Consider the following 13748-nt stretch of genomic DNA (forward strand, 5'->3'; position numbering starts at 1 on the left):
GTCATAAAGCAAAACCGAATACGAGCAAAAATGTCTCGCCTTTCCTTAAAAATATGAGCCTATTAAGCGTTCACTAAAACCATTTCCAAGTAAAATAAAATAAGATTTAAAAAAAGAAAAGAAAATATATTGTGAAAAAGTGGCTGTTTTCACAATATAACAAACATTTACAGTATAGATATACTGTATATAAATATATATATATGTTATAATATATAAGATATATATTTTTCATTTATTTATTTTATGCCCCTTTTATACTTTATATTTTAGACACAGAAAGGCAGCCAAATGATAGTTGGCTTTTAATATAGAATATAGTGAAAAAAAGATTTAAATAATTTCAAGTGTTTTGTGTGTGTATATAAAAGGAAGACTTTTATTTTATCCTTGTGACAATAAAGCTTTGAAACTTGAAACTACATTTTGCTATTAGCAGGTTATGTAGCGTGACAGTTATTAGTGTGTGTACTGTTTGTTTTTTTCACTTTAAAAACAAAATCAATTAATTTATTTTCTATCCCCTTAAAGCCCGAGGAATAAAACAATTGCCAGAAAATTATATATATATTTTTTGAAAATGGAGGATTTATTGAACCATCTGATTAAATTAAAAAAAATAAAAATAAATATTAATTTCTAATATATTTATTTTTATTTTTCATTTTATTGCTCAAAAACTTGTATAATTTATTTTGGTTTTTCATTAGGGAAAAATCACACGGATGACGTCTCAAAAAAAGGTGGCGGAAATACGATACAGTCGTCTTTACAGAATCCGAATCAAATAGAGTTATAGGGTTAAATAACCCGTTTTTCTCCTATACTGGACTTTGTAGGTTTAAATATGCTTCATAAATAAAACTGAGTGCACCGAAAGCAGAAGCAGGTCACCGTTTAACCGCAAACTTAAGCGTTAATTGACCGGCCGATGTCATGAAACCAGTTTATTATAGTCTAACGTAATTTTATTTTGAAAACACTGACCGGAAGCAACTATTGTGTCTAGTCTGACGCGACGCTGGAGCAGGCTGCCCTCTACACCACATCTCCGCGGTTTGACCGAGAAATAATGATCGCTGAGAAGCAGCAGCAGCAGCATCGGCGGCAGCGGCGACCGCAGCCCGAGCCCATGCAGAGCGTTGCTCCCCTGCTCCCCTCTCCGTGAGCATGACACCGCTCTGGCCTCCTCGTTCTAGCCGCACCGACTCTCGTTCACCGCTCGCAAGATGTATTTCAACCGGAGAGCCAAGAAGATCCACAGCGAGGGAGGTAAGCAGCACGAAGAAACGTGTTATTTAATCTTTGCACGACCCGGGTTCCGCCCGCCGCTCTCTGCTGTCACACATCACTGTGAAGTGAATCCCACCAACGGGCCTGTCCTTTTTTCTGCATACAGCGGCCTGTCTAGAAAATCGTGCGCTTTTGATATGTGCTTGGCATAATAACGGGGAACCGTTTTATTCGGGACTGCGGCATCCACACGGAGGGACATGCCGGTGTTTATCCTCCAGTCTCGCTCATTTCTTGGCACCGGAGAGGAATGCAAAGGGCAAGCAGACTGCAGGTGCCTGCTTCAGGTCTCATTTAGAATAGCCTGGCATCATTATGGAGGAGCCAAGTGAAGCAATTTCTGATGACCTCAATAGTATTTATCTTCCACGGGTTAAATGTGTGACCTTATCAATAAATATTGACTGCCTTGTGTAAATCTGACCTATGGCCTTGTTATGGTGTTATATAATTATGCTGTAACAGATTTGTGTTCCTCCTGTGCTGCATCATAGTGTCCGCGATTGACTCTTAGAAAAAAAGACAATGTATTAACCTACTTTTGCTGTGATTGAAAGCGAAATATTAGCAATATAAGGTGACAAATTTACCCCCAGGCCTGCAGATCGGTCCAAGAACAGCCTATTACCTCGCCGACTTAAATGCCACGTGACTCTCTAAAGCGCTCTCCTTATCTCACCTTTATCTCAACCTTAAGGGCATCCACATCCACAGCGTGTTCAGTTTTAAAGTGCTTCACACCCTTATGTTGAATAAAGGGATGTTTCAGTCTGTTGCTCACGCGTGAATCTGCCTCATGCAACAGGATGCATTGAACCCCCGTTCATGCAAGAACCTGCACTGTCTCAGTTTTTAGCAGGAAAATGTCCTCATCAGCTAACAAGCTGGCCAGAAGGTGAGGATGCTGAAACAACCTGCTGCATCAGATGATTTCACACATGGCAAGCAGACGCTGGATTGGATTGTCCTGGAAAAGAAGAGCACGTGTTCGCCTCATCCAGTGGCTTTTAATAGTGACCGGCACATATTGTCAGGCTGCTCTGCTGTTGTGTGTGTGTGTGTATCTGTGTGTGAGTGTGGCTGCATGCCTCTTGCAGCTTCCAGAAATATAAAGCAGGGTAAATTGTGAGCGCCAACTGGGCCATACTATCTTCAGGCCAGAAGTTCCACATATTTATTTGTTGTTAAAAAAAATGCATTTCCACTTTTTACAAGCAGAAGGTCAAATGGTTAAGAAAGTGACATTGTTCCTGTTTTGTAGATCCCTCCCACCCACTTATTATTTGCATATATAAATATGTTTTAAACTGAATATCAGGTGGTCTCATGATGAATTTGTTACCTTATTTACACTGTGATTTTCAGATATAATCCTGCAGCTTTTTTTGGTTTCGTGGGGTCTAAAAGTTGCTTTAAAGCTTTTATACTTTAAGCACAGGATGGTAGTCTAGTCAACGTCTGCATGTTTCCGCCTGGGTTCCTCACGGTGCTTTTACTGTAATCTCTTGAAGCCTGACCGCTTGATTCTTTGCTCCAATTAGCGAGCTGCCACATGCCTGGCAATGACGTCTGCAGCTGCCAGTCTGTCACATTTATTTACACACATTTGCAAAGAGAGTTATAGTTTTAACTGTTTGTGTTTAAGAGGAGCCTTAGAAATATAAAGCATGTGTGTAGTAGTGAGTGCTGAGTAAAAGCATTCTGCTCCATTTGAATATCAGTGTAAGGCCACATTTTCTACTAGTGTTGATGTGCTTTCTTAATGTGAGTCATGCAGCTCAGCCAACTGTCAACAATACATCTGTTTAGGGAAGATAATGACTGGTTGTCATGGCTGCCAAGCTACCTAAGATACCATTTAGGAGATAACAGGGAGGCCCAGTAAGCTGCTGAAACAAGGCATTTACATGAAGTAGCCAGGAGGAGGCACTCCTGGGCAAGCTATGAGGGGTTTGGTCAAAGTGATTTCTGAGCAGCTGTTCAGGCTTGCATCCATCATATGCTGGCATGAGTCTCATCTCAGCTCACACACAAACAAATCATCTGGGTAGTCACTGACACGTGGATGTGCTGTGTGAGGTACAGTCTGTGTGTACTGACTTGTTGTCTTGTTTGTGTGTGTGTGTGCTGTCCTCTCTCGCCGTGGCCTCTCTCTCTTGGCGTCCACAGAGCAGTTAGTGTTGACCACCATTAGGCAGGAGTCTCCTGAGCTGCAGGACCCAGGCCAGGGCGCCGGTGCTACCATGCGTGCCCGCCTCGCAGACAGGTTTGACAAAAGTGAGTTTGCTCGAATTAGACTGGATGATGCCCCCATCTGTGTCCGGAGTCCCAAGGTGCATGTACCAACAGCTAGGGGCAGGCGTGTCTCAACCCCCGGCCCTCAAGAGCTACAACATTGAGTTACTCACATTAGGATCTCAGGGTCTTTGCAGAAAAGGTTATGACACGTTATCACTGTTGTGGACTGATCATCTGTAGCTCCTTGGGGCCTGGAGTGCGATGAATGCTGAACAGGACCCTCTCACTGCATGTGCTTGTAGATATTGGTGGCATACCTGTAGTAGTTCATGCTGGTGAAGACAAAGCTATATGGGGTATTTAAGCAAGTGCATCTGCATGCTGTAGAACTCAGCACATGCACGCATAGATATGGCATGCCTGAACAGCATGTACAAGAACACTGCTGCATGCATGTAGGTACGACTCTGGGTATAGAGAGGGGCATGGGAGTAGCTGCATGTCGATGGGTCTTTTTTTATGTTTTATGGCTTTAAAAGATTTACTTTCACCTGTTTGTGTGTGTGTGTGTGTCCATAATGCAGTGTCAGTGTGTGTGTGTGTGCATTTGCATACATTAGTTTAAGGTGTATGAGCGTGTTGCAATCGCACCTGTGGGATTATTAGGTTATGGATGAGCAGCAGGTGAAGTTGCAGAGCAGACACAGAGGGGATTATCACGCTTGCTCACTTGGGCCGTAAGAGGCTTGCTCGCCTTACTTCCTACTCTGTCAGAGCGGCCAATGGATCCACTGGGAATGATAGACGCCAGGTCTCCCGAGACCTGCAGATAGGGCGTGCAGGTCACCTAAGAGAGCAACGACAGCCATGGGACGCAGGGGTCGCCAAGGCAGACGGCGCTCTGTCGGTAATGCTTTCCTGACAACACACAGCCATTTTATTCTTGACTGGATTCAATGCATGTAGGCAAAGATGTGGGGTTTTTTGGGTGTTTCTTTTTTCTGAACTTCATTAACGTTAAATGGGGAGGGGGGAGTTGGTGTTTAGCTCAAGAACACTTTGACAGGCCTTCTTGTTGTAGAGGATGACAAATGGAGGTTTTGCTGTTAAGGGATGAGCTAAGACACTTTCCTGCCATTCTTTGAGGCAGGGATACCAAACACAGAAATAGAGTACTTTCATTTGCATTGTACATTCAGGTAGTTGTTCAGATAATGAAAACATAGAATGAGCCAGAGGATCTGTCCCAAGTGTGGCTTGTTTGGAGTGGAAGTTCTTCACCAACCGAGGATAATTGTATTCTGCTATAACTGCTGTTAATTAGTAGCTATTATCTTTTTGGCTAATTTCATTTCTGAGCTGAGAATTGTGTCTGCACCAGGCATGATTGGATTAGATGCCCAAGCATCTCTGAAGCTACATTCGTGCCATTTCAAACTCTATTCTGACAGGCAGTGAGGGACACCGCTTGACAGTGGAAAGCTGTGGGCGCAGCACCGGGGCGGAGTGTCTGGTGAAATATGCTCTGCCATACTGGAAAATGTTGATGAATTATGCAGCTCCCATCTATGCATTATTTATAGCCTGGCCAGCTTTTTAAACTGTGAAATTTTGGCACGAGGCCAGATCAGATTGGATTCAACACAAACCCACAACAAATTAACACCGTGTATTAAGATATTATGAAGCTTGTGATAAGTAATATGCTTTGTTTTCCCATCTGAGGCCCTTTGCAAATGCTGAAACATCACATTTTGCCTGCTAGCTGTGCTAAATGTGTTTGGCTTAATCGCCTTCTCATGACACATGTATTCTCAGCAGAGAGGTGCGTAAAAGATTATCAAGCATCGTTGCATAATGGATGTATGTTTTCCTCGGAGCGTATGATTGCTCTGAGGAAAGGAGACGTGTTTTTGTTTAAGACTCACCAACAGAATGGGTGGCTGGTAGCATCCTGCAAGCAGAGTAAGAGATCAGCGTGTTAATTGAATTGGGATCAGTCTAGTCTTACCTGTTGTGGCTGCAGGTCATCAGACCTGCGCTACCTGTGTGTCTGTCTTGGGCGCTTCACGTGTAATTGACCTGGCTGCTCTCTGAATGGGGTTTGCTGCTGAGTCATCGCTGGCCTGTTCGGTAATGAGTTACGGAGGTGGTGGCATTTCTGCTCCATCAGAGATGAGTTACTGAGGCATTAATCTCCTCAGAAATGAATTATAGCTTGAGTGGGTTGCTGAAAAAGCCATTATTGATCTCCTTGGAAAGGTGTCTACAGGGGTTTTAAAAAGTGAAGTGGAAGGATGAAGTTTGTTCAATAAAAATGTCTGCCCGTGTAGAAATGACCAAAAAAAGGCTGAAAACATCAGAGGTGCTCGATGGCATTATAGTTGGCATGCATTGCCGTTTATTACCTTTACCTTTGAATGTTCCTTGATCACTTCCTCGCAGCTCTTTACTATCTCAGTTGACTTTGTTGCAGTTTGCACTGTGGAGAGCTGAGCTGTGATTGGGTCTTAAATCTCCGTGTGGTCCAGAGGTAATAGCTAATGGAGATATAGAGATAAGAGGCTGTTCATTTTCTGTGGGCTTGGTTAGACTTTGACCCTTCCTCTGTGTCATGTGCGGACACGTCGCGGGCTTGTGTGGAGCGGTTGGAGTGCGCAAACTCTTGAAATGTCGAGCAGTTTTGAGGTAAAAAGCAGAAAACACGAAAAACTCACAAATATAATACCACGGAAATACGTTGGGTTCACATAACTCCCTGGTAAACTATTAAATAGGTGTAGCCGTTTCCTGTAAGCACACGTAACCTTATGTCTCTTTCAGTGGAAAAAGTCTGATGGGCCAGCAGATTTGATCACGTAAGCCTGGCTCGCTTACTTCTGGGTAATTTTACAGTTTATTGGCTACTTTAGAGCCGCAAGCTTGAGTGGAATATAATAGTATTAAACTGTTTGGTTATTGATGAGGGGAGAAGATGACTCGTCTATTGTTGGAGTTCGGTAGTGCTGCAGAAATAGAGTTTCAGGACTGTGGAAATTCAATCTTGCAATTAGCCTGCTGTTGTTTTCACTTACAGATTCACTGACAGAGAGTACACAGATCCCAACAAACTCAGAGCATTGTGATGCATATGATTTCATTATGCGTTATATTTGCAACAGCTTTTAGGGAATAGTATAACAATGACACAGCTCGTACATTTGGCCTATTATACATTGCAATTTTGGACATGCAGAAACACAAACGACTATATAATCTATACAACCTGCAAGAAGTGACTGTTGCTGCTGTTGCAGAGGCATCACAGTGGAGGGAAGCAACACGAAGTGATCTGATGGATAGCTCCAGCTTCACGGATGTTATTTGACCCATCTGGTAAAGTGCCACTAGACCTTAAGGCGATATCAGGCTTCTGGCCCTTTAAAGACGAAACCCCGGCTTTGCCCCTCCGCAGCACTGAAGGAGCTCCATATGGCTTCCTCTCCTTGTCTGAGCTGGTAACAGCGAGCGGCTCGATACCACACCAGAGGGAGGAGATCGTCCAAAAAAGAGACGGATAAAAGCTTCAAGAGGCGGCAGGTGGCCAGATGACACGGCGGCGGAGCTTCTCGGGCCAGTATCTTTCAGCACTGGGGCTGGGAGTTTCCTGCTCAGCAGAGCCGAAGGAGGGCAGAGGGAGGACGGGCGTGCTGCTGCATCTGTCCTCGCCCAGGTTCGCTGTTGTTCCAGCTGAGTAAACTGTGGCGTCCCGACCTGTTTGGGTGTCCGTCACTCCCCTAACGGCTCCACAGAACCGCACTTGCTCCGCGTTAATGCGCACGCTTGATGATGAAAAACTGCCCGGCTCCCGGAGCTCATGCGGGGGTGAATGAGCGGAGATCACGACGCTTTAAAATGGTTGGAGACGACAAAGCCGGGAGGGCGGGCGGGGAAGCAGCGAGTCTGCAGGAGGAAAAGAGCGTGGTGCATCCTACTCTGCCACTTTCTCCCCCCCCCCTTTTTTTTTTGATAATTTGTTCTTAATGATGGTCGCGATGCGCGAGGAGGTTTCTCAGTTTTACATTTGAGCAAGTTGAAGTGCTGATTTAAAGAAAAACAACAATAACAAAAACCAAACCGACCCGGTGTGTTTGTTCGCCATTGTGCATCCCTCAGCACATCCATTATACGCGGGGGGTCCCGTGGGCGTCGGGAAACGCGCGTGTGTGCATTGACGGTACCTGAAAGACAAGAGGGGGGTGTTTATAACGGGAAACGTCATTGAATCAACCCCGCCGGCTTCAGCATACATCAGCATACAGTAGCCTCTAGTACTAATTAGTCGCCCTCGCTTTTGAACCTAAACCACGTCTCCAGTCTCTGTCTCTCTCGCGCTCTCTCTCCCCTTCCCTCCCTATCTCTTTCTCTCTCTCTCTCTGCCTCTCATTCTCTCTCGCACTCACTCAGCCTCGCCTCTCTCCCATCAATCCAACGGTGCAGGACCTGCTTGCTCGTCCGCCGGTTACCGCAAGGCAGATGATGAGATGTCCGGGACCACTTCCCATGCGGATCCCGTAGACGCCTCGGCGCGGACGGTGCTTCTCAACCGGCCTCAGAATACCAAGTTCTGCGACAACCATGTCAGGTAGGCGTCACCCCCGAGCTTTTAACTTTTGCTACAAAGCATGCCTTGCGTGCCCTGTGGTTTTACGCACTGCTTTTTTAGGAATAGAGGACTGTGCTTCCTGACTAGCTGTCAGCAGAGAGAGAGAGAGAGGCGGAAGGATTTTACCCAAAATAATCGAAAACTTTTTTTTTGTTGCTGTAAAAAAAAAAAAAGCACTTCAAACCGTTGCACACCTCAAAAGTCGGTCAGACTGACTTTTGTGCAGATTTTTAATTGATTGTTTGCACTCATCTTATTATTGCTGACCCATCTTTAGTACGCCTACATTTTATTTGTGCATGTACCATTTCAAGTCAAAGCACACAACCAGAGTGTAGACATCTGGTGTCGTACTAAAGAACACCATTTGCTCACAGGGGCTTTAGACCAACCTTGTCAGGGTGAAGTACCCTCTCTTCTTCTGCAGAGTAGTCTTTGGACGAGTGAGACTTAGTTTATTGTCCTCTTGTAATAGCTCTCTTTGTTTTAGTTTTGATGAAATCACACTGAATGTTTTACTTTAGAATACTATTAGGGGTGGACGTCTATTGACAAGCCAGTTTAATAACTCACCTATTAAAAAGCTTGTTTGTATCTCTGCAGCAGTCTAAAGGCTGAACATATGTCCACTGCCTAAAGGACGCAGGAGGATCTCAGTGGAAAAAGATTTAATCACTATACGTCCTCATGAATAATTTTGGATGTTAATCAAAATAAAGATACATGTTAGAAAGAAAATTTAGAAGAAGGTTTCTTTTTCTGTTCCCCTGTTGTCACAGTGTCTACTGTGCTTGTGCTGATTAGATTTCACTGAGGATCAAAGCTGTCCACTCTTATCTCTCATGACTCAGTCAAAGATCGTAGCTGTGGGGACTACAAAAGATTCACCTAGTGTTTTGGTGGTCCCCGGTGCTTCTGCAGCCAACATATGTACTAATCTGTCGTAAGTAAGGTTCACGGGCCGAGCCAAACAGCCTGTGCTGCGACAAAGAGTCTCTTTTTTCAATCTCTTATTGTCCCAGCTGTCATTAGAATACTTTACTGGCTCAGCTGTAGTAATAAATAGAAACTCAGTCAAGTCTGATTCAGGCAGACACCAGTGAAATTTGGCTCTTGTTGCTGTTTGCATGTTGTAACTGAGGACGGTGCCATGAGGAGACCAGGGTTCGCGGTCGGTGAGCGAAAGGCTCGACGCTGCGCAGCGAGCATTCAGTGGGCTTGCCGTCATTGTCGGGAGAGTCAGTTCCACTTTTAAAAACCCCCCAATTCAGCTCTACAAAGAAGATTAAGGTGGTTGCTCCCTTGCTCCTCTGATTGGATCATGCATGGCGTGTTGCCCCCACTGCATGGTGATTGGAGAGGCGGGAGCACTCTGGCTCCAGAGGCATGGCCTTTGATGTCTCCGTGTTCCTGTAAATCTTCAGTTTGTGTTTTAAAAGTTCAATAGCACTATTGATTTTTTTTACGGGGGCGGAGATTAAAGCCTTGTAGCTTTTATCTGTATACTCAACTCACCTCTTCTCCAATTTCCCAGATCCATCGCTTCCTTTTTTTTTTAATGTTGTTGTTTTCATAGCACATTGCCATTAAGCACAAAGTAACATGTGCATAACTCATGTTCTTCCCATTATATCAATGACTCTTCTCCGACCTCGGCCCAGTTCTTAATGCATGAAGAACTCAGTCTGTTTTTTATAAAAACATGTCAAAGCCACACAACTGCAGGAGAGCATCACCCCTGCAGCTGACAGCTGTTAACCCCACCAGCAAGTTGGACATTTATGCTATAAAAAAATAACACCGGCAGAAGTTTTGGGTTGTTTTCTATCTTTTTTTTTCTTTTTTTTTTTTTTTTTGCTAAAGCACTGGAAGCCGGGGTCTTGCTCTTTGTGGCATCTGGTATCACTTGTCTGTGGTTAGATTGAGGCTACCTTATCTGCTCGATCATCGGTGTAGCTTCATTGACTCTGACGTAACCAGAGCATCTGGGTTAGACTCAAGTTCTGAATATGTCACACAAACAGGTTTTCATATTATAAAATCAAAGTTGGTTTAGCGCAGGTTCAGAAACAGTCACGTACACTGGGCATGTGAGTCACAGTGAAAACAGAAAGCAGACAGTTGGTTGCTTGTACACAAAACTGCAGGAGAAGAACTAGAGTGCCAACAAGACTTCTTTACTTGGATCGACCATCAGGTGGTACTCTTACTGAAAGTATCAAGCGAGTATATGGTTGTCATGGCAGCAGGGGGGGAAAAAGTAATTGCAAAGCAAGTATGGCGACATTTTTAAGAGAGGTACTGGGGGGCGTTATCCATCGCCAAAGGATCGTAGGGCAGTGGAAAAAGGAGTACCCACGTGAAAAGGATCACATGTGGGCTTAGCTAGATGTGTTTTGACTTAATTATGGCGATGGATAGAATCCAATTAAAAAGCGACTGTAGGTGTTTGCATCCAAAAAGTCTCCATTTCTGTCCAAACTAAGACGCTGTTTTAATTTTGTTTAAGTTAAAACTGGATAAACAGGATTTTCAAATGTCTCTACTACCCTTTTGGGTGTGTTAGAAGTTGCAAAACACTACAAAAGTTACGCAAAAATGCATTAGTGTGGCTGTACCCGGAGGACAGTGTGTAACAGTGTGACTGAAAAGCATCTGTTGGGCTTCTGTCTTTTTAGTTTTTTGGTGTGTGTGTAACATCCCGGCCTTTATCGTTCTGTGTCTGAGTGTAAGGCAGATGGCGAAAGCAGTTTTGGGTTCATCTCCAAGGAGATTCTGAATTGTGATAGAGGAGTGTGTTTTGCAATTTGCTGCATGCAATCTATGCCCTCACGCACGCTAACGCACACTGTCCATTATGCAGTCGGAAGCGGAGGCTCTTACTGTTCACTCAGGCTGCACGGGGGAAAAAAAGAAAACAACACAAAAACAAGGCAGGCCTTGATTTGAAGGGTGACTTCTTATTTTTAGCTCATCTGAAAGCTCTTACTGTAGCTCCTGGCTATAACAACGCTAATCGATACAGCTGTCTGATCAATACAGATGACTGACAAAAAGGTTGCCAAGGCTTCTTTGCGCTGTTTTGGGGTATTTTGGGGTCTAAATTTAGTGTTGGATTAAACGTCTTGGCCTATTTATAGAGAGGGTTGTGTGTTTGCAGGACGTAATGGCTCTGTTTTGCACTCTCTGAGCACAATTTTGTGTTTGTAAGAGATTTTCAAGTGCTGCAATATTAAAACCCAAATGGACTTCTTTGTTATTCAGCCTTTAAGGTAATGCTACTCAAGCATTCCCTGAGTGAGGAAAAAAAATCATTAGCTCACAATTTATGCATGAAGTCCCAGCTTTGCTAAAGCTTTACCTGACTTTTCCGGCATCTCTTTGAACGTAAACAACTTTCCCTTTTTGTCTTTCTTTTGTTCTCACTGTCTTCTTCTACAGCACCACAAAGTATGGGATTCTCACCTTTCTGCCGCGCTTTCTGTACGAGCAGATCCGACGTGCTGCCAATGCCTTCTTCCTGTTCATCGCACTCATGCAGGTAAACCCCAGCAGCTGCCAGCGCTGTTTGCTCAGCGAACTGTTTGTTTGATTTCTGCACTCAGCCCAGCCTTTAGATGCTCCGTCCTGCAAAGCCTATTTCATCGCATGTCAGAGTGTGCAAAAGTCCACCTTTAAGGGAAATGCGGTGTTATGAAATGGCATTTCTTCTCTTTGCGATCAGCTCTATCAGCATCAATTTCTCTCTTTCTCCCTCATTAGCAAATCCCTGATGTGTCACCGACCGGTCGCTACACCACGCTCGTCCCGCTTATCTTCATTCTCACAGTGGCCGGGATCAAAGAGATCATAGAGGACTATGTGAGTATCACCATGTGAGTATCACCATAAACTGGAAAAGTGATGCGTTGTGGGGCTAACTTAATCGTCGTTCATCTCGCCACAGAAAAGGCATAAAGCAGACAACACGGTCAACAAGAAGAAGACAACAGGTATCACGCGTGTGCTTGTTAATGTGCTTTCTGTTTTTCATGAGAGTGCTCGTGTGTGCGTGTATTTGCGTGGGCTTTGTTTTCCTTTCATGTCAGGGTGAATGGCTGTTGTCTATCAGTCATTATAGCGCAGGCCGCCGTGCCCCAGACAAATGTTTAGTGGCTATGAATACTGCATGAGAGCTGCTCTATAGGCTGACTGATGGCTGTGTTGTCCTTGTCTCTCAGTGCTGCGGAGCGGAGCCTGGCAGACATTTATCTGGAAACAGGTATCGTCACATTCTTCGACTCTCGTGCTCTGACTTATCTCTCTTGCTGTTTCACAACACTGATTAGCCTGTTTCATTGCCACGAGCGACGTCAAATAACGTTGAAAGAAGTATGAGAAACTCTCTTACTGTACTGAATGAATTTCAGGTATTGTAAAAAAGCATGCAAAAGAAACAAAAAGTGAACGCTTCGGAATGAAATACTTCAAAGCAAGAGCAGTAACCCTCATGAGATGATAAAAAATAACAGTTAGTACATCTGATTATGTCCGTTAGAGCTAAGAGATGGCTTTTAATGTGGACTTATTCCACCGTTTCCCACACCTATTTTTTATTTGTTCAATAGACTGTCCTATGAGTACTTTGGATCCTTGACAGGCAAAACATGCTTGTCCTATTAGTAGTCACGTTTCATGATCAGATAACAAGCGCATCTAATTGTTCTTCAGGGGATTAATTTGTCCAGTATTTCAAACAGGCACATCTTTTTTGTTGAATAGTTGCGTTTTCTCCGGTGGTTTGCAGTTCATTGAACCGAGTGAGTGTATAACCCGCTCACACAAAGCTTTTTCCTTCCAGTCTTTTTTGTCATTTCTGCAGGGTTGTGAATGTTCTTAGCGGCCATGCCCATTAACTGAGTCCAGCTGTGCACAGTCTTTCTCCAGCAGGTCAAGTCAAATCAAATTTGAGCCCTCGTTATGCGGATGACAGACGTCTACAGCAGAAATTAAGCCCCATTGTTTCACAGTGACACGACAGGTGCAGGAATTTGATTCAGTCGCCCTTCAAGCCCTTAAATAACTTTTCAGCAACTTTGGGTTCGCTAGATCATAAAATCAGTTTTTGGAAGAGTTTTTGCTTTTCTTTCTATTAATGAAAGTCTGAGGGATTCTTTAAAAAAGTCGCCCTTGCCCTTCATACGTGATTATAATAAGATGCACGGTCAGTACAGTAGTTTTTTTTGTTTTTTTGATTGTGTAGGAATTGGCAGTGTCACAGTTTACATCCTATCCAAGATTGTCACATTTCTTGAAGCGAAGCTTACCTCCCCCCTTCCTGTGTACTTGGAAAACAAGTTTCCGGCTGCTGATCCGAGGAGAACCGACAGCCTGAAACACTTGCGTAGTTTCTGCAGTGCCTGATGTAGCAAACTGGCAGTGTTTTAGCATGACTGTCTACAGTTATAAAGTCAGCTCCACATGCTTTGCCCTGACCTTGGTTCTCTGAAGTTATCATGCATTCCTTTTTTTGGAATTGGGTCATTTGGGGAAACTTCTCAGCTACACGAGGACTTTCTTTAGGAATTGTAAT

General features: G+C 44.0%; 1 protein-coding gene and 1 long non-coding RNA gene across 10 annotated transcripts in view; one reads left to right on the forward strand and one right to left on the reverse strand.

The window, feature by feature from the left end:
- The first annotated feature begins 1005 nt into the window (after window positions 1–1005).
- atp8a2 (ATPase phospholipid transporting 8A2) overlaps window positions 1006–13748 on the forward strand; it is a 48748-nt gene continuing 36005 nt past the window's right edge. For 3 of the 9 annotated variants that reach the window (XR_013911470.1, XM_026179564.2, XM_026179565.2), the window contains exons 1-7: window positions 1090–1272; window positions 3463–3570; window positions 8011–8155; window positions 11618–11717; window positions 11939–12037; window positions 12123–12168; window positions 12397–12437. Coding sequence is in view for 8 of the 9 variants with exons in the window: in XM_026179564.2 (XP_026035349.1) it covers window positions 1230–1272; window positions 3463–3570; window positions 8011–8155; window positions 11618–11717; window positions 11939–12037; window positions 12123–12168; window positions 12397–12437 (582 nt within the window). In the remaining variant the exon portion in view is untranslated. Of the gene's footprint in view, window positions 1273–3462; window positions 3571–4318; window positions 4439–6140; window positions 6220–7103; window positions 7244–7977; window positions 8156–11617; window positions 11718–11938; window positions 12038–12122; window positions 12169–12396; window positions 12438–13748 lie in introns of those variants that run through there. The other 6 variants (XM_026179567.2, XM_026179566.2, XM_026179568.2 and 3 more) reach the window with 6 other exon arrangements.
- Window positions 6651–8673, reverse strand: LOC145431119 (uncharacterized). The gene is made up of 2 exons (XR_013911471.1): window positions 8569–8673; window positions 6651–7751 (listed from the first exon to the last, which is right to left on the reverse strand). It is a non-coding gene; the product is annotated as an uncharacterized LOC145431119 (long non-coding RNA).

The sequence above is a fragment of the Astatotilapia calliptera genome, chromosome 9, assembly GCF_964374335.1.
Source record: "Astatotilapia calliptera chromosome 9, fAstCal68.1, whole genome shotgun sequence".
Taxonomy (NCBI): Eukaryota; Metazoa; Chordata; class Actinopteri; order Cichliformes; family Cichlidae; genus Astatotilapia; species Astatotilapia calliptera.